The following is a 21,476-nucleotide window of genomic DNA, read 5'->3' as shown; positions in this document are numbered from 1 at the left end:
GTTAGGTGATGCAATTAAATATCGCGTTATCAATCAGTAACATTTATCGTTAATGTGATTTTACACAAACCAACTTGTACATTCCCAGACAGAGAGTATTGGTGAGAGTATATGTAACATGGATTAAAAATAATAGACATTTTAGTAATCGTCTCCACGGGAAATGACTTCTTTACACGTCGGACGTAGAACAAGGGTGTGCTCGAACTGAGCAGTGTAACATCCCTTCACGTCGACCAAAGGCGGATAAGCCTCGACCGCACCCTTGTCGCACAAGTCCTTCAAAGCCATCTGATACTTTGTACAACCGACGCGATCTAACCATCGTTTACAGAAGGCCAAAGTACCTGAAGCGAGAAAACATATTGATTTATTATTTCTTCTTCGAAACATGCAAATTTCAAAAGCAGAAAGATTTTGTTAAATAAACATTTACCAAAATGCTTGTTGATAACGTTGAGCAGTGATTTACTGCTCTGCAATCTTAACGGGACGAAACCGGCGTCAAAACTTTTCATGTAATGGGAACAGTCCAGATCGTCGTGTACGATTCCCCTTCCGGTGGATCCGAAAGTCTCGATCGCGTAAAACTCATTTTCCTCCATTCTTGTAGCTTCTCCACCCTTAACTATCGGTACAGTTTTTCCAGCATGAATACGGTACGGAGCGATCGAATGACCGTTCAGATTTCTAATGGATTTCACCTGAAAAATAAAAATATGAACTTGGTAGTGTTATCTTCGAATAACGAAATAAGGCATACAAGTATTAAAAATATACCTGATAAGTTTTACCATCCAGTTCAACTTCGTACGATTCCATAACTTCTTGAATCGCAGCGCCAACGTCGCAAAGTTGAACGTCTATACCAGCTGCTTTAATTCCAGTGTTCGTGGCGTCACGAACCGCTTCGATAAGCTTATCATATTTTGGATTAAATGCCAAAGTAAATGCGCAGTCGATAATACGACCGTTTATATGTGTACCAAAATCTATTTTGGTGACATCGTCGTATTCCAAGACGGTCGGATCCCCAGCGTTTGGTGTATAATGAGCAGCGCAATGGTTTCGGGAACAGCCAGTTGGAAAGGCTAATCCAGCTTTAAATCCATCCTCTCCTATCAGTTTTCTAGCTGTGTTTTCCAATTCATTGCAAATCTCTATCATCGTCATCCCTGGTCTTACCCATTTCATAATATGTTTCCTGGTTTGTCTATGAGCTTCGGCTGCTTGTCTTGCCTCGTTATAAATATCATTGTGCATTCTATCAAAAGCACGCGCCTCCTCGCTTGAAAAACGTTCCTTTGCTGTTCTGTCATCTACTCCTGCTGCAGAAGGATGATCCATTATCTGCCCTACTGGAAAGTTTCCATCGGGGAATAATTCTGCCACAGGAATAGTTGGAGGATCCGTTTGTTGTTTAGCACCACCTTTTCCGCGGGGTTTACGTTTTTTCTTCTTCTTTTTCGCATCCTCAGTGTCTGCATCATTTTCTGCTGGTTCTGCACCACCATCTATAAAATGATGTTAATCATATATTACATGCTCATGAATAACCTTCTTATTTTCAATATTCTTTTTTTGAATCAAGTTACCCTCTCCCACAGTATTATCCTCTTTTGCTTTGTCTTCTTCTCCTTCTGGAACATCTGCGCTAGCTTCACCAGCTCCTATAAGAAATTTTATCATGAACAAGAAATCAGTGAAAACAGGTGCAAAGTGATTTCCACACTGCGGCGCTAGTAGACATGTTTGATGATAATTTATTTCATTTATTACGAGTTTCTACCTTTAACGACGCAATTAAGCAATAAGAATCGGAACAGAGAAAGGCAAAATTATGAAAGTACAGATATTATTCTTGACTGAAAATAATAAACATTATCTTTTAGAATGAGAGACTGAAAATACGGAGCACATGATAATCCGAGAACCTGAGCAAACGGTACACCCAATTATAGGTATTGAATAACATACCAGCTTTCTTCTTCTTTTTCTTCTTCTTCTTCTTCTTGGATGCTTCTACTGCACCAGCTTCATCCTCTTCATCAACAATTTCATTCTTTTCTTCGTTTACTAATTTTTCCGCGGATTTGCCGACTTCGTCCAATACGGCAGCCATTTTTAGAGGGAAGCCAAACAATCCTACCTTGTGAAGTCGTGAAACGTCCAATTGATAAAACAGAAATAACCTTTGTCGTATTCGTCGTTGAGTAGTTTGAGCCGTTTTTGTATAGATTACGCTAGGATCGAATTTAAAAAATTTTAATTTATGACGGTCTTTTCAAAATACAAGTTTGCTAAACAGTTATTTCTTGGTCCGGTGAAATAAAATAAACACATCTTATTTAAAGAATTATTTTGTAATTATATGTACAAAGTATTACATAGAAATAGGGATTTTACAAAAGCCCCGTTTCACAATGATCTTTTTGTAACATTATTCTTACGGTACTAAAAATAAAAAGATCTTCGGATAGATTATCGATTTTCATACAAGTAATCATCCGTCTGACGTACGATACGCGTGTAGTTGACATAATGATAACAATTTATCCTACTGAAGAAACGATTAATTCGGCAACGTCTGGGTCTTGACATAATACAGAAAGTTGCATCGTTACTTGACTGTCGGACAACGCTAATCTTGCTCGAGCAAAAACTTCTTTCCCTCCTCTGAAAATGCCGCTTAGTAACAAATTATGCGAGACAGCTCCTGACTGTACTCGGTTAGTTCGATCTACAGGCTCCAATCCTAAGAATCCTGTGAGACTTTGAATCGCGCCTTTCAAACTAGTCACTGATGGTCCTAGGGCAAATGTTTCCTCCAATTTGGTGAATCCTTTTGCGGCTGCTGCTTCCCAGGCGGCACCGAAATCTAGTCCACCATTTCCCATTCCTCGAACTTGATCAGCCAAAGTCACCTCCAAATCTTCCAGCTAAAAAATATATCATACAAAAGTAAATAAGTTGTTCTTGTTTTGTTGCGATGGCGGTAATGATTTAATAAAGAAAGCATCGTTAATTGTATTATGGGGAAGAAATGCACCATATATTCATCGTTATATCCTTGCTCGGCATCTGGAACACCTGTTGCAGGATCGCAATCGCGAGCCATAAACCGTAAGGTTGTTGGAATAGTAGCAACGCTAGCATGAACATCTTCTGGATATTTTAATACTGTATAAGTTGTGCCTGGTTCATTGTACGGTAGACGCGGGCATGGAACTTCGCACACAATTCTATAGCTAAAAGTACAAAGAAAAACACTGCTTTTTGGAAGACACAATACTTTCAACAAAATATATTAGAATGTAATTACCCTTCGGGTGGTTCAACTGCTACTCTCACGTCCTCGAGTAACTGATCGGAAAGGGTGTTCATGCAATCGAATTGCAGCACGAGAAGATCCGTGAATGTATGTTTAACGCATTTAACGTTATACTCTGTTTCTGACTCTGTTAATTCGAAGACGGGCGAGGATTTCAGTAGCGAAGAATCGCGAATGATCATCGACAAGTGTGGTATCTGCGATAATTTCTCCATGAAACTTTCTTCTCGCGTTAAACGAGGCTGTTGTTTCACGGTTGCGTGTACCTCCACTTGTGCCGGTTCTTCTGCCGTTTGAGCTGGTGGTATCTATAAAATTTGAATTTCAATTAGAATTTGAATTATGGAAAGATAGGGTTAATTTAATTACCTGTGAGATGTCAAATGGCTCGTCCATTGGCGTTCGCATATAATTTCGTAGAGCCCTTTCTAAGCTGGGCACAGATAGAAGAGGTGGTTGTACCAGAGGCAAAACAATAAGATCGTTTTGTTGTTGAAGAATCGTGCAATAATAAGCGGCACGATCGCGAACTTCATCGTCGGAATCTAATTGACAACGTGATAAAAGAACCAGCACGTTTGGAAGCAACGGTGGGCATGCCGCAGCAAAACGTGCCAAAGCGGTAACTGCTGCCGCACGTACGCTGGCGCTCTCTAAAATAACACGGTTATAAATGAAACGAATATATCTGGATGGCTGTTTCGAAGTTGGTCCCTCCTGGCCAAGTAAATGTAGAATGCGAACTGCGAGAGAGATATGTTCACAGTCTTCGATAAATTCACAAAGATGAGCCAAGCCAGCTTCTTTGGCTTCGGCATTCCCTTCCATAACGGCGATTATCGTATCTGCGATTGCTGCTTTATACTCGAGTCCTCCCTCGTCTCTTAACATGGCAGAAAGGAAGTTCATTAAAACGGCGTGTTTGCGAGGGAACTTTTGACACAGAGCCCTATAAACAGATAAAGAAGATTATAAAAGATCTTTCGTGTACATATCAAGTGATACCCAAGTATTATGATTTTACCTTATGGCTTGTACAACTACGACCTTAAATTCATCCGAAATTTCGGATACGAAAGTAGCGATTTGTTTCATCAAACGATCGACGGAACTTTCTGCTCCGGTTTTCAAAAGAGTAGTAATTGCTAATGTAGCAATTGATCTATTCGAATCGGTAATTAAGTTTTCTAAATCTAGATTGCAAGCAGTAACCTCTGCTGGATGGGTCATGGCAACTTTGTTCAAGGTTCTAACAGCAGCAAACCTTAAAGCTGGCTTTGGAGACCCACAGAATAACTGAAGGACGCTAATGGCGGAACTGATATCCCTTGAACCGCATCCTCCGAGATTGACCAAAGCGTGTGCAGCTTCGTACACTACCATTTCCGATTTATGGCGTAAACAGCATTCAATGAATTTTAGTAACTCGTATCGTTCATCAACTTCGTCTAATAATTTACATGCGATTCTGATTAACATACACCCTGCATAAGGGCTTTTTGGGCTTGTTCTCATGAGCTTTGCAAACAGTTTAATCACAGCATGTTTGTCTGCTTTACGCGCTTGGTATAAAACACCAAGGGCATGATACTGAACCATGACATTATTGGAATTCAATGCTTCTTGGGCTTCATTTGCCCATCTGCGTGCAACATCTCCAGATACATTGGTTAGATGCAAGGAAGAAACTAAAGCTGCACTGGAAACAGCAGGAGAACGATCAACTATTGCTTGTTTCATATATCGTTCGATAGCTGCCAGCATTCCACCATCAGTGATGGTACACAGTGCTCTTATCGCGGCAGCTCTGTATAAATCTTCTTTCCCAGTCATATCTTTTGTCAGGCTAGATGTAACTATAATTACATCTTCTGCCAAAGAACTTAGTTCTTTGATGCCTAAATACACCAACCGTCTTAAAACAACATCCCTGGATTGAAATAATTTTGTCATAGCAAAGAATGCTTCGGTGGCTTCCATTGTACTCAACTGTTCTCCTTGATTGAGTAGGTACAATATTTTTGTGAGAATGTGCGCACATTTCCTTGGATTAACCGGGGTATCATTGAATGTACGGGCTTCCTGAAGGACTGTTGTCTTCTCCAGATTTTGGAATGGGTTTCCCCCACCTGGTGACACAAGAACCGTATGAGCAATCGTAAAATACTGTTTATTATCGGCAGATTACTTGTTCTAGCGGTGTGTCTAAATTCATAGTTGCAAAGAACGGATACCAAGCTACGTGAAATAAAAGAATTCATTGAAGAAAAAGTATCTTCCACGACGAGTAATCGAATAAACCTGTTTACAAGGAACTGTCATAAGGATACACTCGATTCCCTTATACGCGCTAGCAAACTCAAACTTATGAGAACGGATCAATGTTTATTTGTGATTACCATCTTCTTCCTCTTTTTTGTCGCGTTTAAAAGCATTCATTTTGTAAAACCACTGCCGGGAAACTGGAAAATAAGGGACACGTCAGCTCAGCTCTTTCGCATGGGAACCATTACAGCAGACTCCGCCGTGTTACAGTGGCAAAAAGCTGAAGCTACACGCGTCCATTGAATACATCATCGAATTTTTAGAGATGGACATTATCTACTATTGATAAAATATCTCTTATCAATTCTCAGATTTTTCGTTAGGTGACGCTGGCAATTCTTTTCTCGAACCGCGCATTTGTATAAAATTAAAAAACAAATAAGTAGAATTATACACGATATTTTTTTACAAATCAAGAAGGTATAAGAATTTGATTCATAATGGTTGAGTTTTAATTCAAGAGTTTTATTAGTACAAGAGTTACATTACAAATTTGACAGAGGGTTTCGAGATGAAATATTTTTATCATCAATTTCTGACACTTTATTACAATTTCTATACTGTAAATGTTTTTCTTCGTTCATGTTTTTCATTGTATGAAAAATGACAGCTTTCACTGGTTTGACACGCTTTCCCTGCAATTACATGTAAAATACTTTGGCATAGTGGCAGTGTTAATCAATTTAGGTTTCTTCAGTGTCTTATCACTTTCACCATACAGATCTATAAATAGCTATAAACATATCTACAGTATATTTAAATATCTGTAGATGGTAACTTTCTTATTTCTAGTTTTAAACACTAGCTATTTGAACCACAAAATATTAAGTCATTCAGTTTTGTCTTCACTTTGTACTTTGTACAATTTCGTCAAATCTGAGATGGTGCCTTTCTTGCGGTTCGGTTCAGGAGCTCGTCCTATTTTCTGTACGGCCTGCTGGTTTTTCGAAGGTATCGATAAGTTTTCTTCGATATCTTCCAGGGATGCTTGATCCTCGGACGATTTAATCATGTCCTTGCTCCACTTTGCCAGCCACTCGCTGGCTGCGCTCTGAGAAAAAGAAGAGACATCGTTAAGAAACCTTATCATACACAGCGGAGAAGAATAAATTAAAACTGAAAATTAACCTTTTTCTCTTTGTTTTCCACAGTAGTCGCTTCTTTCAAACTCTCTTCCATCTTCTTTATTCTCTCCAATTCTCTCTGCAACTTCCGTTCCATTTGGTACTTCGCAACTGCCTGGGCCAGAGGTCCAAGTTCTCCTTTCATCGCAGCAGTCAACATCGCCTGTTTACAGTAATTGGAATTAAAAAATTCATGCGTCTTTCGTATCGTTTGAAAAGAAGAAGATACTTGCATCTCTGCGTCTCTTCGACTCGGCATTGCCAATCGGATCGGTTTCCGTTTGCGGTCCCAGCTCCACGAGCACCTGAAAATCCGCGTGCTCTCCCAACCGGAAGCCCACGCCGACCCTCGAATCGGTACCTGCCGCAACGAAACCGAGGATAAAAGAAAGATCAAAAGGAAACCGATTGGCAAACGTCAGTGAAAGTGGTTTCGTGTAACACGCGACAAACCGTTTGTCAATGACCAAACGCGGTATTTCCTGATTTTCTCAAAAGCGTGACGCAATCGTGTTACCTTTCTTAATCGGAGGAATATTGGAGTAGATCAGCGAGAGAATCGTGGGCAGCTCTTCCGGTATAATCAGGCTCGTCGCGTCTGAAACGATTAATTAATTTTTTTAATAAAAATGAGGATAAAGAAGGACAAATTCAATGGCACTGACACGATTTATCAGACCTGTTAACAATGCAAATGGGAGAATTTTTTTTTTGAAATTCTTTTTATGCAACTGCTTGAATTTACATGGAAATTACTTCTCTTGGACTTACGATTGAACTATGATCAAGGATCGTTGCAAAACTAAAACTAGGCGAAGGTTGAAGTTTGTGCGAGTTAAATGGTACTCACGATCGTAGAGAAGCAGCAGGATGCACAGGTTCAATAGGACGACCTTCGTGCTCGACATCTTTCCGTCAAAGGGATCTCGACTACGTATTACTTCTTCTTCCCTCAGCTTTCCAAGTGTTGCATTTTCATCCGGCGAGTTTTCTGCGATTAAAAGTGTCTCGCGGTAACACACGGCGCGAATTACACGTTTCTTCTTTCGACTTTCATTTTCATACCGCAACGCGTAGCGCAAATTAGATAGGTAAACAGATAGTTCTTCTGTGAACTTTCATTTTCATACGGCAACTTGGATAGTTAACCATTTGGTACTTAATATTTTTAATTTTATTATTATAATTTTAATATCAATTTTAAAATATTAATTTATAACTTTAAATTTAAATAAAACACAAAATAATTTTAATTTTTATTTAGTTTGTAAAGCAAAAGGTCGGAATGCCAGTACGAAAAATAACACGGACCTGATGTGACACTTCGATTAATTCCGTTACTCACCGACACCTGTTAATTTTCGATGGAATTTAGAGGAACGGGAGAATCTGTTGTTTAATTTGAGACACAACACGCGCACCGTTTGTTGTACTTACATGAAAGTGAAATCTAAAAGGCTGAGCAGACAGGTAACGCGGCGTCAAGCCGGCCTATTCCAAGCGGACTGAGTCCGCGATAGAATGGAATCGTGTTCCTCGAAAGAGCTGCCGAAAGAAGTTCTCCAAGTGAAAGGAGACGTCGTGTCCGATCGGGGATCGAGGTCACCGAGTCCGAATGACCGCCACTCGATCGGGGATGAACTCTCTCTCCATTTCCTCTTCGACTTCTCCTTCTCCTCATTCTTAATCACAAGCCAGTTTCGGTTTACCTCCGCTTCCGTCTTCTCTTCCTTGGAATTTTTCCTCCGGATGAAGAGATACCTCGCGAAATTCATTCGGCGAAGTAACAAAGTTCATAGAATTTTGTTACTCGAGAAGACCTCGAATAGCAATGATTTTTTAGAGGTAACAATGTGACGCGAACGAAACGATCGTAGGACGATTATGACAGCTGGAAGATCGTCCCGGAAAACGAGGAAAATTACACGTCTGCTCGATCGAGCATCAAAAGTGAAACTACACTGGCAATCAGTGGTATTTTCACTGCCAAGTAACGAGCCGATCGTTGCACCTGTGTCATTTCTAAGCTGACTGAGAACAAATTAGTGTAATAGGAACTTCAGTCATCCTTGCACTGTGCTTCCCTATAGGCACCAAGATCCATCCGGAGAGTCGGCGACCCACGGGACTTGGAAACATATTTTTCTCTATCAACCCTCTCCTCGTATTATATTTTCTTAACCAAATGGTTACTCAACTCATTGAAATATCCTCGTGAAATTTACGCAAGATGGTTGCACAATCTGTCAGGAGATCGATAGAATTCATTCAAAAATAGTGAAACTGAGCCTAGTATACTTGGTCTCGCAACGCTAATACCAGGGATTCTTTCACCGTGAAAGTCACGGTGGAACAAAAAGGAACTGTTGGCCATTAGCGTGCGTGAGAAAAGATAGCATCTTGGACACCTAATGACGTAACATTTTCATGGTAATTTAATGATCGTGCATGCCTTTTAGAGAGTCAAAATTCCTTTTAATAAGAAACGTCGCTTCTTTGAAAGGTGTCGTTTTTAAGACAAAACGGCACGCTTTATTATGTCACACAATAGGCGAGCGGTGAACTTGGACTTGCTAAACTATTCCAGCCACGTAATGGGTTATTCTATCTGCTGTTAAAATTCAATTTCATTAAACAGCTCGGGAATGTTTCGTTTAGCTGGAAATTGTTAATTTTAACTACGTATACACATACGTTTAACAATTGTAATGTTTATGGACGGTTTCTAAACGGTGTTCCTGATAGCCCATGAACACAGTGCGTGATAGCGCAGGTGTTATCGCTTGTAACCCACAGTTTCCTCGTTCACGTGCACGCTCGAACCTTCGGCTTTGTTACACGATCAAATATTTTGAAAGCAATTTAAAAACTAGCCGAGTGCCCGGTTCGTCGCTAAAAATACATTATAAGAAAAGGTCTGCGTCACCTGTGATAATCATGGATCTTAAAATAAAAAAAAATAAAAAAAAAAATTGAAATTAATTCTGGCAATCAGTCAATAAGGTGTTGCCTGTTGAAAGGCGCAGTAAATTGTTGTTGTTTGAGTAGCAGCCTGCAGTTGCATGGGATAATCGACGTTTAGAATGCATTAAGTCGCGTACCGCCAGCTATCGGCGGAACAAGCGGAATGGTCGATGCTGGTAGGGGGGGGGCAAACAGATAGCACGTTGCTCGTTGTTCGTTCCTCGTCCTATGCAGTCGTTTGTCGTGAGTTTGTCGTTTACGGGGAGCCGAGGATCGTGCAGCGACTCGTTGCACTCCAATCGCGAAGGACGCGCGCCGATCAATCGTCCTTTCGCACCGATTTCTCATCGCGTTTACCCGCCGATCGCTAATCACGCCTGGTTCCTTGCGGACCTGATCGTCATGGGACGCTCTCTTGGTCGAGTGAGTATCGTTCTTTGACGTTTGAGATCGAGATCGTCGTCGCGAAAGAAATCGGCGCCGAGTGAATCGTCAAAGAAAAAGCTTCGGTGTAAAGAAAATCGGAAAAGAAATCGGCGCCGAGTGAATCGTCAAAGAAAAAGCTTCGGTGTAAAGAAAATCGGAAAAGAAATCGTCGGTCAGAAAATCGGCGCCGAGTGAATCGTCGAAGAAAATCGTGATCGCATCGGTGTAAAGAAATGCGATGCGAAGGGAATCGAAGCGTCCGCGCGCGTAAAGGAAGAACAAGTGACACAGAAACGATCGTTTCCGTCTTTTATATCCACGCACCAGTAAAAATATTCTCCGCATCGAACAATGACTCGAGATAAAACGTAAACTCGAAATCGACCATATGCCATTTTTTCCGTCGTATACCGTAAGCTTCCTGTAACAGGTGTTTTGTCCGAACGATGATCGAAAAAACGTCTCGGTATAATTAGCAAAAAGGCAACGTAGAATTGAAGCAGGTTCTATTCGGAACGTTCCTCTTCTGTCTGCGCCTCCCGTTCGCTTTTTGCCGTAAGCGGATAGAAACGGGCGCGAAAAGCACAAGTGTTTCCTTCGCGCATTAACGTGGCTTATTTTTTAACTACCGCGCGACAGATGTTACGGCACACTAGTGGACACGTGTAATTTTCTTCCTCTCCGCGTGTCAACGAAATCTTTTAACGATGCTCGAAATAAGTCGAGGAACATCGTTAACCCGATGGAAATGTTTAATTTTTCGATTCGATAGAAGATAACAGAGCAGGATCATTTTTGGTCGTCGATCATTCTGACAGTAACCTCGATCGTTACGTTTCCAGTGAATGGTGTACGATGACATTTTTGGCCCGTGGGGCCGTGTCGTGCTCATCGTATTGGGAGCGTTCGTCGTGGTCGCCGCCTTACTCGTGATCGCGTGTTTCGTCACACCAGGATGTTTTGGCTACGAGTGCATCAGAAAACGAAGTAAGCCATATTTTTTAACACGTCACTATCTAAACTGCTAGAGTAACGCTTCCTTCGAAGCGATAAGTGACGGACCAGCTGACGCGTTAATTGCGTGCCTTGGTTAGCACCTACGCTCGAGATGATTAACCCTTTCGCCTTCGATGTCGAAAATTTGTAAGATCTTTTTGCTCGGTCAAGATGGGCGTTACCATGACGTTTCTATCGGGAAACTTATGTACAGTTGGTTTCGCAGGATGACATACCTAATTACATAACATCGCGAAGGAAACGAAGAAAACGTCGTGTGTACAAATATAACTCCGCGAACAATAGGCGTAACGTATCCATCCACGTATACGAACGATTCACGATGCAGGAATTTTAAGCTTCCTTCCTTTCGTTGGAATACAGAAACTTCGTCCAACGTTGAAATTACGCTTTCATTAAAAATAAGCGACCCACTTTTGAACGGGCGCAGATTAAAAAGTTAAACGCGACGGATCTGTTAACGAGCGACTCGTTCGCAAGTCGTTGTTTACGAAATTATATAATCAAAGGTACGGATAATTGGTTGCAGAGAGGGAAGGAAAAAGCGTGCCGTCGCGTGTCAAGAGCAAACAGAATGAAAACGTCAAGTTGAACGATGTCAGCTACAGGTCATGGAGACTGGGTAGCCTCTACGAAAATGGCAGCAATGGTAACGTGCAATTATCCTCGCAACCTGTTTGCTCGTTGCGTCGCATAGAAATGTAAAAATTACCCTAGACGATACCCGATCCCCAGCATCGCAAACAGCTGGTAAAAAACTTTCGTTTCACGAAATTTTTTTGAAAAATTTCACAGGTACGAACGAGAGCGTATCTGTGACCGGAGGGAACTTCTGGAGTACCAGCAGCGCTCGCCTTGGACGCACCGACACCTCGTCCACCCTGGTAACTTCTTTTATTAACCCTGATGCATTCGATCTTCCCGCTATTAATAGAAATTTTAATTAAAAAAACGATTCGTGGTTGTTTTAATAATTTGCAGAATTTGGTACAAAAAGAGAAACAGAAAGGCGAGAAGAAACAAAGAGAATTCCCGACGGAATTGACAATAAGCCTGCAATACCTGCCGCCCTGTGACGAGACTGTTACCGGGAAGCTCGTTATCGGTATCGAGGTACTAAACGATTTCCTTTCAATCTTTCCTCCTTTTGTGTCTACCTCATGAGCAGAATAGAAATCGAGGTATAAATCTTGAAGGAATAAAGTCTCTTTCAACGAACAAAGGCCCCTAGGACTTACACGCAACCCAGACATTTTCAACGATTATTCCATAAAAATTATATAATTCTGTATTACATAAGCCAATAATGGTCTCGCATCTGTTACAATGATGGATTAAATATGTACAGTCATCCATGAAAATCTACCTACACCCCATAAGGTGATTTTAATTAAAAATTCAAATTTCTTGATCCAATTGTTATTTATTTTAAATAAAATACTTTTCTATGGGGTGTACGATGTCTTTCGTGATTGACTATATGTGTTGTCGTTGTTGACGAGTGTGTGTCACGTCACAAGCAGACGCAGTTGGGTAAATAACAATGAAGCTCGTTACTCTTCTATAGAAATATCTGTTTCTTTGGTATTGTACAGGCTCTGTCTGGTCTTCCACCGAAGCAATACAATTGCACCTTGGAACCATACGTGGCCCTGAACATCGTGAAGCAATCGTGGAGCCACCGGAAACGGCAGAAGCTGCACAGTTTCCGGACAAGGGCGATCCGACACACGGCCAACCCAATTTTCAAAGAAACTTTCGTCGTGGCGAACGTGAAATCGCAGGAGATTAAGGTGGATACGTTTCTTTATTATCTATGCACAGCAGGCGTTCTAAAGCGTTTTGTTTAATTCAAGGTTGAAAAACACGTCACTCGTTGGTCGAAGCGCAACCGCGATAAAGCTTCTCGTTTACGCTCGTTATATTAGGAAAATTACTCGAGTAAAAATTAGTAGAATTCAGTACGGTTGGGTTTTGTTGAATAAATTGATCGTACGCAATAACAGTGCGTGGTAAATATGCATTGCAAATTCGCTTTGCATAACCGAGACGGTGCGTTTCGCCACGAGTTGAAAATAAATAAGTACATACTTGGATCGTCGTAAAACTCGAGTGCTCGATCTTTTTATTTCTATTCGAAATTTTTCAAGCCTCGTCGCACTTGATTCGATCGTCCTTTCTCGCAGGAATGGATCCTTGATTTCGCTGCGTACGACCACGACAGATACGCGAACGACACGGAGCTGTGCTCGTTTAAAGTGTCCATGAAGGAGGTGAAGCAAGTTTTGCAGAGTCCGGAGATCCACATGTTCAACTTCAGAATGAAGCCGTCCAATTTGGTACCGTGATAAGACAACGATACAAATATCATTTATTTCTATCGAGAACATTGGTAACAAGATCCGTTTGATTTTCCAGGAATTTGGGAATATTTTATTAGGCATAAGTTACTTACCCACAGCCCAGAGACTGACAATAAACGTTATGAAGGCGCGGGACATCAAGTTTGCAACAGCAGTGTCCAGTTTAAGCAAATTTAGTAGGTGTTACGTTTAATTTATCGGAACAATTTCTGTTGCCAACAGCCGCATTATTTTCAGATCCTTATGTGAGGATATTGATGCTAAACGGAAGGACTGGGCAGAGGATGAAAAAGAAGAAAACGAAATTCGTATGCGCGAATTTGCAGCCGGAATTCAACGAAACCCTGACGTTCGATGTGACTTGCAATCAATTGGATATCGTACAATTTCTTGTGATGTTGTATAACAAAGTACGTAAGTTACGGTGTTTTTGGGAATAATATTTATTTAAGGAATTATTAAATTTCGCAGACTGTACCTGTTGAGATTGCTGCGAGCAATGTAGATCACCCTAGCGACAGCGAGGATTCTGTAACGACGAGTTACAGGACAAAGGATGTTTGTATTGGTAAGGTTGCATTAGGAAAAGGTGTCAGAGGATCGACGGAGAGGCTACATTGGTTTTCTGTACTTCAAAATCCTAGGAAGCTCGTTACTGTGTGGCATGTGTTGAAATAATGATTTTCAGAATTATTTATTTACAATTTTATCTCTTTCTAGTGGACAAGCTTTCGAGTGTTGAAACAATTTATTTTAAAATGATTAAGATAACGGATACGTGTAAAAAATTCATTTGTCACCCAGATATGAATGTAAAAATATTTAATATTCAAGGTGTTACATGTTTTCTTATAATTTCAGAAATAACATGCTTCGAGTGATAATGCTAGACACCAAATTCTGTATATTATTATATTTATTTCATAATTTAACGATGCAATCGTAACCAAAGATTGTGAACATTGCAAATTTTATAAATATTTATGTGACTTCGTTGATATATCGAATATTATTTAAAGAGTAATGTACAAACCCTAATCTATTAAAAATATATTTAAATCCATCGCTGTTCTACGTAACTATTATTCGTAACATATATTTAATTAACGATATAATTACAAAAATCTGTTTTCACGTAAGCGTATGCTGAAACGGGTCGAAGACGCGTTTAAATTTGGCGGGTTCGAGGAGCGCTCGGGAAAGTTCGTGCGCCGCCGCGAGAGGGCATCGCGGTCGCGTCGGTCGTCTCGTAGCAACGTAGCCGAGGTGCCCGGCCAGCGAGCCTCAGTCTGTTTTGTGACTTGTGCGTGTGTTGTATCCGTTCTCGTCGTGTTCAGTTTATTCGGTTGTCCGTTTTTTCTTTCGCGGTGAGTTTAGTTGCATTACCGGAGGGAAGTGTATAGCAGGGACGAGTGCAAGGACGCGAACATTCATCGAATGGTGAGTAACCGATTAATTCCATCAACATCCTGTACGGTTTCTCGCGAGTCAGCGAGCGTTACGCTGGAAATGTAACCTCCAAAGGCGCTCGAGGTCCTTCCACGTAGAACGTCCGTTTCATGCTTCTATTTTTCTCAAATTCTATTGTGTACGCGTGTCTGCATCGAACGTGACGCGTTATCGCAGATATCTCGTACGATCAGCCGGCTGAGTAAATCGCTTCTGATAAATGTTTGAAAGGATAAGGGGCCGCTTCTCGCGGTAATGTCAACCGTTTTTGAATATCGTCCAATAGCGTCGCTCAGATCCATGCTACGTGATGTTTGAGAACTAACGGCCGTGCTAACGAGGGGCCAGTAGTTATCCGGAAATTTAAATATTTCGCGATCGAAGCGGACGCGACGCCTTCCACATATATAATACAACATTCGTGTGCAAATATTTCGCTATGAATTTTTTCGCTTCCTTCGAAATTCGATATTCGCTGTTGTCCATTCACGTGCTACGCTGTCAGGGACGCAAAAACAAAAGACGTCGACTACCTGCCTACCGGTCGATTTTCAATGGAACCGAGCTTTCGACCTGCTCGTCCGTTGGCCAAGCCGCCATCCTCCGCGTCTTTCAGCCTGAATAAAGCGATTTTAGTGGACCTTGGCCTTAACCTTTGTCTACGTGTAAATCCCTTTGAAAGCGTTCCTCGCTAACCACTTCCCGCCATATCGTCGCGTTGCGTGGATTCTCTCCGTCCACTCGTAAGAAAAAGTGTGCGCGTACATGTGTGTTAATACTTATGTCTGGTGGGTACTATATCGTGTGTACGCTTTCGCGGTAATCTCGATCGAGCATCTAATGAGATCGCTGTCAGTAACGATCACAGTACCAAACGAAAATTACGACATAATCGGATACCGTTATCGTGTACTGTCTGATCAATTAACACGCGTCGGTATCGAGGCTCGGACTGGTTCGTCGGTTAGTTGTGTATCGGTCAAGCCGCAACGGTTCGTGCATATGGTGTCGCAGATGCGTTTCTGCCATTCGATTACACGGGAGGGGGGTCCACGGATAGCGTACCGCGCTTGAAATATCGCTCTATATTAATAAAATAAATTTCAAAGAAGTACGCCAGTATTTTTTAAGCAGAATCTGTAACTCGAAGTATACTGCATTTAACAGTTTTAATTAAAATCGCAAGTGCAATTTCGTAAATTGAAGCTTTAGATCACGCTTCGAACGGTAAATAATCGAAAGCACTCGATTGATAAAAAAATTGAGAGCCGAAAGGTTGATTCATTTTGAAGCGTGCAAACAAACTCGGTGAATGAATTAGATTTTTCAGTTTCGATAAAAATGTCAAAGGGAAGCTTTCGCGTGTCTGCGAAGCGTTCTGCGTCTGGTACCAGTCGTCCGCGATTCGATTTAACAACAGTATTGTATAGGTAGCCGAGAAACGACTGTCGGTCAGGTAATTCAATCCCGTCGCTCGTTTATTGTTGATAACCAAACGTTTCTACGTTCGCAGAATGTTTTGAGTGACGTTCTTTGATATATTTTGAAATTTCCTATTTTTTCCTTTAAAAGGGGTTGGGGTCTAATTAATTAAAATTAGGTCTCGTTGTGTCGTTAGTTTTTTTACTTAAAAAATTTCTTTGGATTTTTTCATTGATCGATACATAACATTTTTCCACGCGTCTAAAATTCTTTGAAGCGACGAGTTGAAGTATCCAGGCTCAGGGCCGTAGCTCATTGTCATGTAAATGATTTTTGCGCAATCACGAAGACGTTGGGCGCGTGGTGGTAGGTGCACGTGCATGGGAAAATGGTCCCGGAATGTCCACGCGGTTGCAACCCTTTCTCCTCGTATTTGGGTTTTCAGTTTCGCTTTCCTATCTTCGCCTTACCTTATTTTGCTTGGATACTGAGAAACCTACGAAAAGTTTTCTATGGAATTTCATTTATATAATAAATTGCAATTTTTATTCGAAGGTTCTTCAACTGTGAACCGAGATAGGTTCGCAATCGTCCCGAAAGTGATTTAAATAAAAATAGTGCTCTGTAAATAGGCGGTCTCCTAAATACCATCGAACAATGATTGGCGCGATCGTCGTCCGCGGATCAGCACCGTCACCGTTACTATTTCGGTGTAACGCTGGCATGGAAAAAATAATGCTTATTTGGGTTACTTAAAGAAAGCACGAAAAGCGTTGCCATTGTAACGCACGTGACTCATTAGGCGGTTGAACCATTAAACCTTGAAGATAAATTGATTCTCTCTACACCTGTGTAATTTTCACCTTGAGAGGTGTATGTTTCTTTCTGGGATCGTCTGTAACTCTGCTTTTTGGAACTCGTGCCGGGGGACCGCTAGCGAGAATGGAGACCAATCCCGCCGCCACCTAGCGGTCGGCGACCCGAACTAAGAACGTCCGGGTAGACTCACCCCCTTCCATTTCCACTAAACGCCCACATAGGGGTCAATTAGTTGAATTAACGTTGCCTGTAGACGAATAGAAAAATAATTTGGCTCGTTACAGGTAGTCCACGTTTAAAATTGAAAAAAAGGGAATCAAGTAAAAATATTTTCCTTTCGCCGTTGTTGATATTCCGATAAGATAATTAAAACACCCGCAGCTGCGAACGAGTTCACCTCGGTGAACCTGGGACAGTGTATTTAATCCGAGAAACGATTCTAGTAATTTCGAGATGGGAGTTTTATACGGCCTGAAGCGGTTCCAAACGTTTCGGAATCTAATATTTCGTCGATAGACAGAGGCGGAGGTCTCGAAGTAGAAATTGGAGAACGGTGATGCATAACTGGGTCGGCGTCGGGCCGGGCAGGTTGGTTAGAATGCAGTTTTCAATGTAGGCAGTTATTCTGCATTCTGTACATCTATAAATATAACCCGGTTTATGGGTATTACCGCGTAACAGCAATTTCATCGAACCAAACATTCGCCTTCTCTTTTTTTTTTTTTTTTTTTCAATTGTATGCCCCATTGAACCGTTTTATGTCTTGCGGTTAACTTAAGCCTGTTAACCCGACCGTTTCTTCGATCGAAGGAGATCCTTTATCCTGTTTCATACGTAAGAATTTGCGGAATCTTGCACAAGACTCTCGGAAGCAATTTATTCGAATTTGTTTCGAAGTTTACGGTCCATTGAAATAAACTAAATTAGTACAGGGTGTATTAAAATTGTAGTCGTATTATAAATCACGCGCGGCAAAAGGGGTTGAAACGATCCACAGAATCGCGTCAGGTGAAAACTATTCGAAGAATAGTCTGTCGTTGCCGAAGCGATCGAGACCGAGTCGCAGATGTCACAACGTGGCGAATTCTAGGACAAAGAAGATCGAATTCTAGGGCAGAAGAAACGGTCTGCTTTCTTCCCGCGCGAGTCTCTCGAACCGATCGAAAGACGAACTCGTAGGCGGTCGATCGGTATTTTTCTGCAATTAGAAACCCCGTTCGTCCTTATAAGATCGCATAGGTGAATCGCGATGCGCAGCTGCGCGAACGTCAACGACGGTGTCAATGGAAAAACTGAGGAAAAACCTCGATCGACTAGTTCCATATATCGAGATCCAGCTACTACGTAGTCGATTCGCCTTCCTCAGCTGTTTACTCGATTTATTCCCGTACAAGGCAATGTTAACTCCCTGCTTAACTTTTTCCTCTTTTTTACCTTAATTCTCTCCCTTGGTCTAACGAATTATAGAGTTCGTATGCTTTCGAGAAACGTACACGCCTTTGTTAGTTTGAAATCGTGCGATAGTTCTAACGGCGTGGGATCTCAAGATCTAATAAAATTAACGACGGGATCTTGGAAGCAAGGATGTTTGCGAATTAACCGCGGCATAAGCGATAAGCTGATCGGCTGAAACGCGGAAGACGGAGGCTCGATTTCCGGTACGTTCCATCTCCATGAGAAGATTATAACGAACCTTGAAACTTAGCATTTTCCTTCAATCGAACAGCGGAGCTCGAGTCTCCCGACAAAAGTCTTTCCATCCGAATTTTGTGGAATCAGAACGGCGCTCGCGAGAGGAAATGGAAGGCTCCTAACACGGGTACCATCTTCGCGAAACGGTGTTTCACCGGCTGAGAAACAATGAGACGTCGGAGCGGAAGAAACGGGAAAGCCGGAGAATTCTTTTATTGCGCGATGACTCGTCGATGCGTGAAGCGACATGCAAAAATTTCTGTAGCTCGCCGGCTAACTCGCTCCGCTGACTTCTTAGTTCATCGTTCGAACAAGAGAATTTGCTCTTTCCTAAGAACTCCACTTTGCATACGGAAAATCTTGCTCGCGCTTCGCACCGTTTAGGTGATACTCAAAGGTTTTCGTTTCCGAACTATTATAGTACGATTTAATTAAGTACATCGAGCCTTTCCCTCGGGTTTTCTTTTTGCTGACCATCGTCCGAGTTCGCTCGTCCTGAGAACTCGGAAGCTGGTTATTTACACGCGAATCGGCTTAATTGCTCCACAAATGGAGCGTCTTTGTTTAAAACTAGATTCTTTTTTAACACACGATTTAGATACGCTATTTAGTTACAATTAAACCCTTTTCTATCGCTTTTCACTGAAAGAATTTTCCTTTATTTCTGCTCGTACATTCCTTTCTCTCGTTTTTACCCCGTCGGTGATTCATCTTCGTTTGAATCACAAGAGGAACTGTAAATTCTCGTTTCGAACTTGGTTTTCGACTTCCACCCCAAAGTTCCTCGGGTCACCGAAGGCCTAGATTCTCCATTATTTCATTTCTTTCCAAGACGAGTCTTCCGAGGAGGACGAAGAAAAACGAGAAGCGACGTTTCGGGCAGCTCGTAAAATGCTCCCGCGTTTTTCGCGGGACGTTTACTACCCCGGGGTTGGCATTATTTTTAATCCGAACGCTGGCAGAAAGTGGCTGGCATAAAGTGTCGCGCGGAAAAACAGAGGGAGGAGGTTTTGATACTTCGCGAAAGTTGATACATCCAGAGGGATACGCTCGCTGTTCTCCGGGGTGAACAACCGTGAACAACTGTGCCGATCGTAAAGCGTTCACCGCAGCGGATAGTAAAGATGCAGTAAGTCGACGCGTGCCATTAACTGGCGGAGATGTAAACGAAAGGAAAATAGAACGAAAAGAGGATAACGGACGAGGAGGAAAGAAGGTACCTTTGCGTCATAGGGGATTGATCTTTTATTAATGAAAAATATAGGATTTTTCTTTGATGGTCAAGTTTCGACATTAGACAGGGCGTTAACGGGGCATAGGTGTTCAGAGAGACGCGTACAAACAGACGGGGCGTATTTTTAGCGTGACTCCGTGTCAGATTTCCCGTACACTCGATACACTGTAAACTCGATGGGGATGGATGGGAATGGATGGGAATGGTGGTTGCCATGCCTACGTCACCCTTCAACCCTGTCTCGTCTGTCTGTCCGTTTGTTGGTTCGATACCTGGCTGCCTTTTCCTCTCGGCTCGTACCGCGCAGATGCTTCCATCTTATTATCATTTATGGTTTCCCCTTTTCGCTGAGCCCGCGAAACCGTCAACCTTGTTCCTCATCGCGCTCCAGATCATTCGGTCTTCGAGACGACAACCCTTCTTGTAACTCTTCGAACACCGATTTTCACACCTTACCAGGATCGCTCTTGTTTTTAACAACAGCCCTTCGCAAACTTGAATAAATATACATCTTGTATCATATTTCTGAATATACACGAAGGGTTCTCCAAATGATTTCTGTTAAATTTTGTATCAGAGGGTTAATCCCGTTTAGTAACGAATAAATAAATAAACATCGGACCCGTTTCATTTAAAAAAAGATGAATCTCTCGATTGGATAAACGAGGGAAGCCTGTCGTCGCGCGATGCAAGGCAAGCAAGTCAGACACGTGAAAACACACATGAAAGAGCATCGATGGGCGCCGGAGGGGTTGGGTGACGCGTTCGAAAGGCAGAACACGATTTAAGCGTGTTACGTTTTTATCGTCACGCGGAGAACGTGCGGCTCGAGGTTCCAAGGAACTGCGATACACGTTCTACCTGCCTCGACGAGAAACAGGAATACTTGAGGCGTTGAAACATCGAATACCTTGGACGGAAATCCCGTGGAACAGTTTCGATCCGTCCTCTCGCGCGTGAAACAGGATTTTTACCAATTGACCGCATTTTCTGGATAAAATTTCCTCCCGAATAACATGGAGTATTATAATTTTGAAAGGAACCTGAGCGTTCATTTTCTTCGTAGAAATAGAAAATGAGAAAGGGGGTTAAATTGAAACAAGGCAGCAGTCATGGTTAGTTTCTAGCTCTCTAAACTCTGTCGATTCCGTGTGTATACCAAAAGCCACTGCTGTAATCTTCGTTTCTTTCCCCGAATGTTTGTAGATTCGTTTGGTAAGAGAGTGGTGGTGGTTGGTTTGCGAGGAGATGGACTGAAAATAACCCTGGTCGTTCGGCAAAGGAAAAATTCCCGCGTGATTCGAGTGCGT

At 41.9% G+C, this 21,476-nt stretch overlaps 5 protein-coding genes across 14 annotated transcripts in view; 2 read left to right on the top strand and 3 right to left on the bottom strand.

Moving 5' to 3' along the window:
• Positions 1-25: 25 nt before the first annotated feature.
• und (methionyl aminopeptidase und) lies at positions 26-2,188 on the bottom strand. Its single transcript, XM_034330830.2, has 5 exons — positions 1,978-2,188; positions 1,596-1,670; positions 781-1,514; positions 437-704; positions 26-347 (listed from the first exon to the last, which is right to left on the bottom strand). The coding sequence occupies exons 1-5, from the start codon at positions 2,120-2,122 to the stop codon at positions 142-144; spliced, it is 1,428 nt and encodes a 475-aa protein (XP_034186721.1). The 5' UTR covers positions 2,123-2,188; the 3' UTR covers positions 26-141.
• A 156-nt stretch (positions 2,189-2,344) lies between these two features.
• gammaCOP (coat protein (coatomer) gamma) lies at positions 2,345-5,864 on the bottom strand. Its single transcript, XM_034330826.2, has 6 exons — positions 5,731-5,864; positions 4,356-5,460; positions 3,701-4,280; positions 3,323-3,639; positions 3,050-3,248; positions 2,345-2,939 (listed from the first exon to the last, which is right to left on the bottom strand). The coding sequence occupies exons 1-6, from the start codon at positions 5,768-5,770 to the stop codon at positions 2,553-2,555; spliced, it is 2,628 nt and encodes an 875-aa protein (XP_034186717.1). The 5' UTR covers positions 5,771-5,864; the 3' UTR covers positions 2,345-2,552.
• Positions 5,865-6,124: 260 nt separating this feature from the next.
• snsl (snustorr snarlik) lies at positions 6,125-9,957 on the bottom strand. 2 transcript variants are annotated; one of them, XM_076692251.1, is made up of 6 exons: positions 8,126-9,957; positions 7,631-7,771; positions 7,298-7,378; positions 7,014-7,141; positions 6,785-6,943; positions 6,125-6,707 (listed from the first exon to the last, which is right to left on the bottom strand). In XM_076692251.1, the coding sequence occupies exons 2-6, from the start codon at positions 7,686-7,688 to the stop codon at positions 6,486-6,488; spliced, it is 648 nt and encodes a 215-aa protein (XP_076548366.1). In that variant the 5' UTR covers positions 7,689-7,771; positions 8,126-9,957; the 3' UTR covers positions 6,125-6,485. The 2 variants fall into 2 exon arrangements, with proteins under 2 accessions (XP_076548366.1, XP_034187116.1); XM_034331225.2 differs by having other exon boundaries at positions 8,218-9,957.
• Positions 9,958-9,991: 34 nt separating this feature from the next.
• Positions 9,992-14,621, top strand: Syt20 (synaptotagmin 20). Of its 2 annotated transcripts, XM_034331222.2 has the most exons (10): positions 9,993-10,167; positions 11,013-11,157; positions 11,717-11,836; positions 11,983-12,071; positions 12,169-12,300; positions 12,783-12,980; positions 13,374-13,526; positions 13,606-13,726; positions 13,788-13,960; positions 14,022-14,616. In XM_034331222.2, the coding sequence occupies exons 2-10, from the start codon at positions 11,016-11,018 to the stop codon at positions 14,226-14,228; spliced, it is 1,335 nt and encodes a 444-aa protein (XP_034187113.2). In that variant the 5' UTR covers positions 9,993-10,167; positions 11,013-11,015; the 3' UTR covers positions 14,229-14,616. The 2 variants fall into 2 exon arrangements, with proteins under 2 accessions (XP_034187115.2, XP_034187113.2); XM_034331224.2 differs by lacking the exon at positions 11,717-11,836 and having other exon boundaries at positions 9,992-10,167; positions 14,022-14,621.
• Positions 14,622-14,788: 167 nt separating this feature from the next.
• The window catches only part of Wdr62 (WD repeat domain 62), a 53,243-nt gene continuing 46,555 nt past the window's right edge, over positions 14,789-21,476 (top strand). For 2 of the 8 annotated variants that reach the window (XM_076692246.1, XM_076692248.1), the window contains exon 1: positions 14,790-14,990. The gene's annotated coding sequence lies outside the window, so the exon portion shown is untranslated. Of the gene's footprint in view, positions 14,991-21,476 lie in introns of all 8 variants that reach the window. The other 6 variants (XM_076692249.1, XM_034331214.2, XM_034331211.2 and 3 more) reach the window with 6 other exon arrangements.

The sequence above is a fragment of the Osmia lignaria genome, chromosome 14, assembly GCF_051020975.1.
Source record: "Osmia lignaria lignaria isolate PbOS001 chromosome 14, iyOsmLign1, whole genome shotgun sequence".
NCBI lineage: Eukaryota > Metazoa > Arthropoda > Insecta > Hymenoptera > Megachilidae > Osmia > Osmia lignaria.
The sequence above is the reverse complement of the archived record's forward strand: the minus strand, read 5'-3'. Positions and strand labels throughout refer to the sequence as shown.

Coding starts and splice junctions, on each gene's coding strand:
- und (XM_034330830.2), bottom strand. CDS start 2,122: ATGGCTGCCGTATTGGACGAAGTCGGCAAATCCGCGGAAAAATTAGTA. Junction 1,671..1,977: donor GAAAAAGAAGAAGAAAGCTG/GTATGTTATTCA, acceptor AATTTCTTATAG/GAGCTGGTGAAGCTAGCGCA. Junction 1,515..1,595: donor GGATAATACTGTGGGAGAGG/GTAACTTGATTC, acceptor ATCATTTTATAG/ATGGTGGTGCAGAACCAGCA.
- gammaCOP (XM_034330826.2), bottom strand. CDS start 5,770: ATGAATGCTTTTAAACGCGACAAAAAAGAGGAAGAAGATG. Junction 5,461..5,730: donor CAAAAAAGAGGAAGAAGATG/GTAATCACAAAT, acceptor TTGTGTCACCAG/GTGGGGGAAACCCATTCCAA. Junction 2,940..3,049: donor GATATAACGATGAATATATG/GTGCATTTCTTC, acceptor TATATTTTTTAG/CTGGAAGATTTGGAGGTGAC.
- snsl (XM_076692251.1), bottom strand. CDS start 7,688: ATGTCGAGCACGAAGGTCGTCCTATTGAACCTGTGCATCCTGCTGCTT. Junction 7,142..7,297: donor TATTCCTCCGATTAAGAAAG/GTAACACGATTG, acceptor TCGTTGCGGCAG/GTACCGATTCGAGGGTCGGC. Junction 6,708..6,784: donor TGGAAAACAAAGAGAAAAAG/GTTAATTTTCAG, acceptor TCTTTTTCTCAG/AGCGCAGCCAGCGAGTGGCT.
- Syt20 (XM_034331222.2), top strand. CDS start 11,016: ATGGTGTACGATGACATTTTTGGCCCGTGGGGCCGTGTCGTGCTCATC. Junction 12,072..12,168: donor CCGACACCTCGTCCACCCTG/GTAACTTCTTTT, acceptor AATAATTTGCAG/AATTTGGTACAAAAAGAGAA. Junction 13,961..14,021: donor TTGTGATGTTGTATAACAAA/GTACGTAAGTTA, acceptor TAAATTTCGCAG/ACTGTACCTGTTGAGATTGC.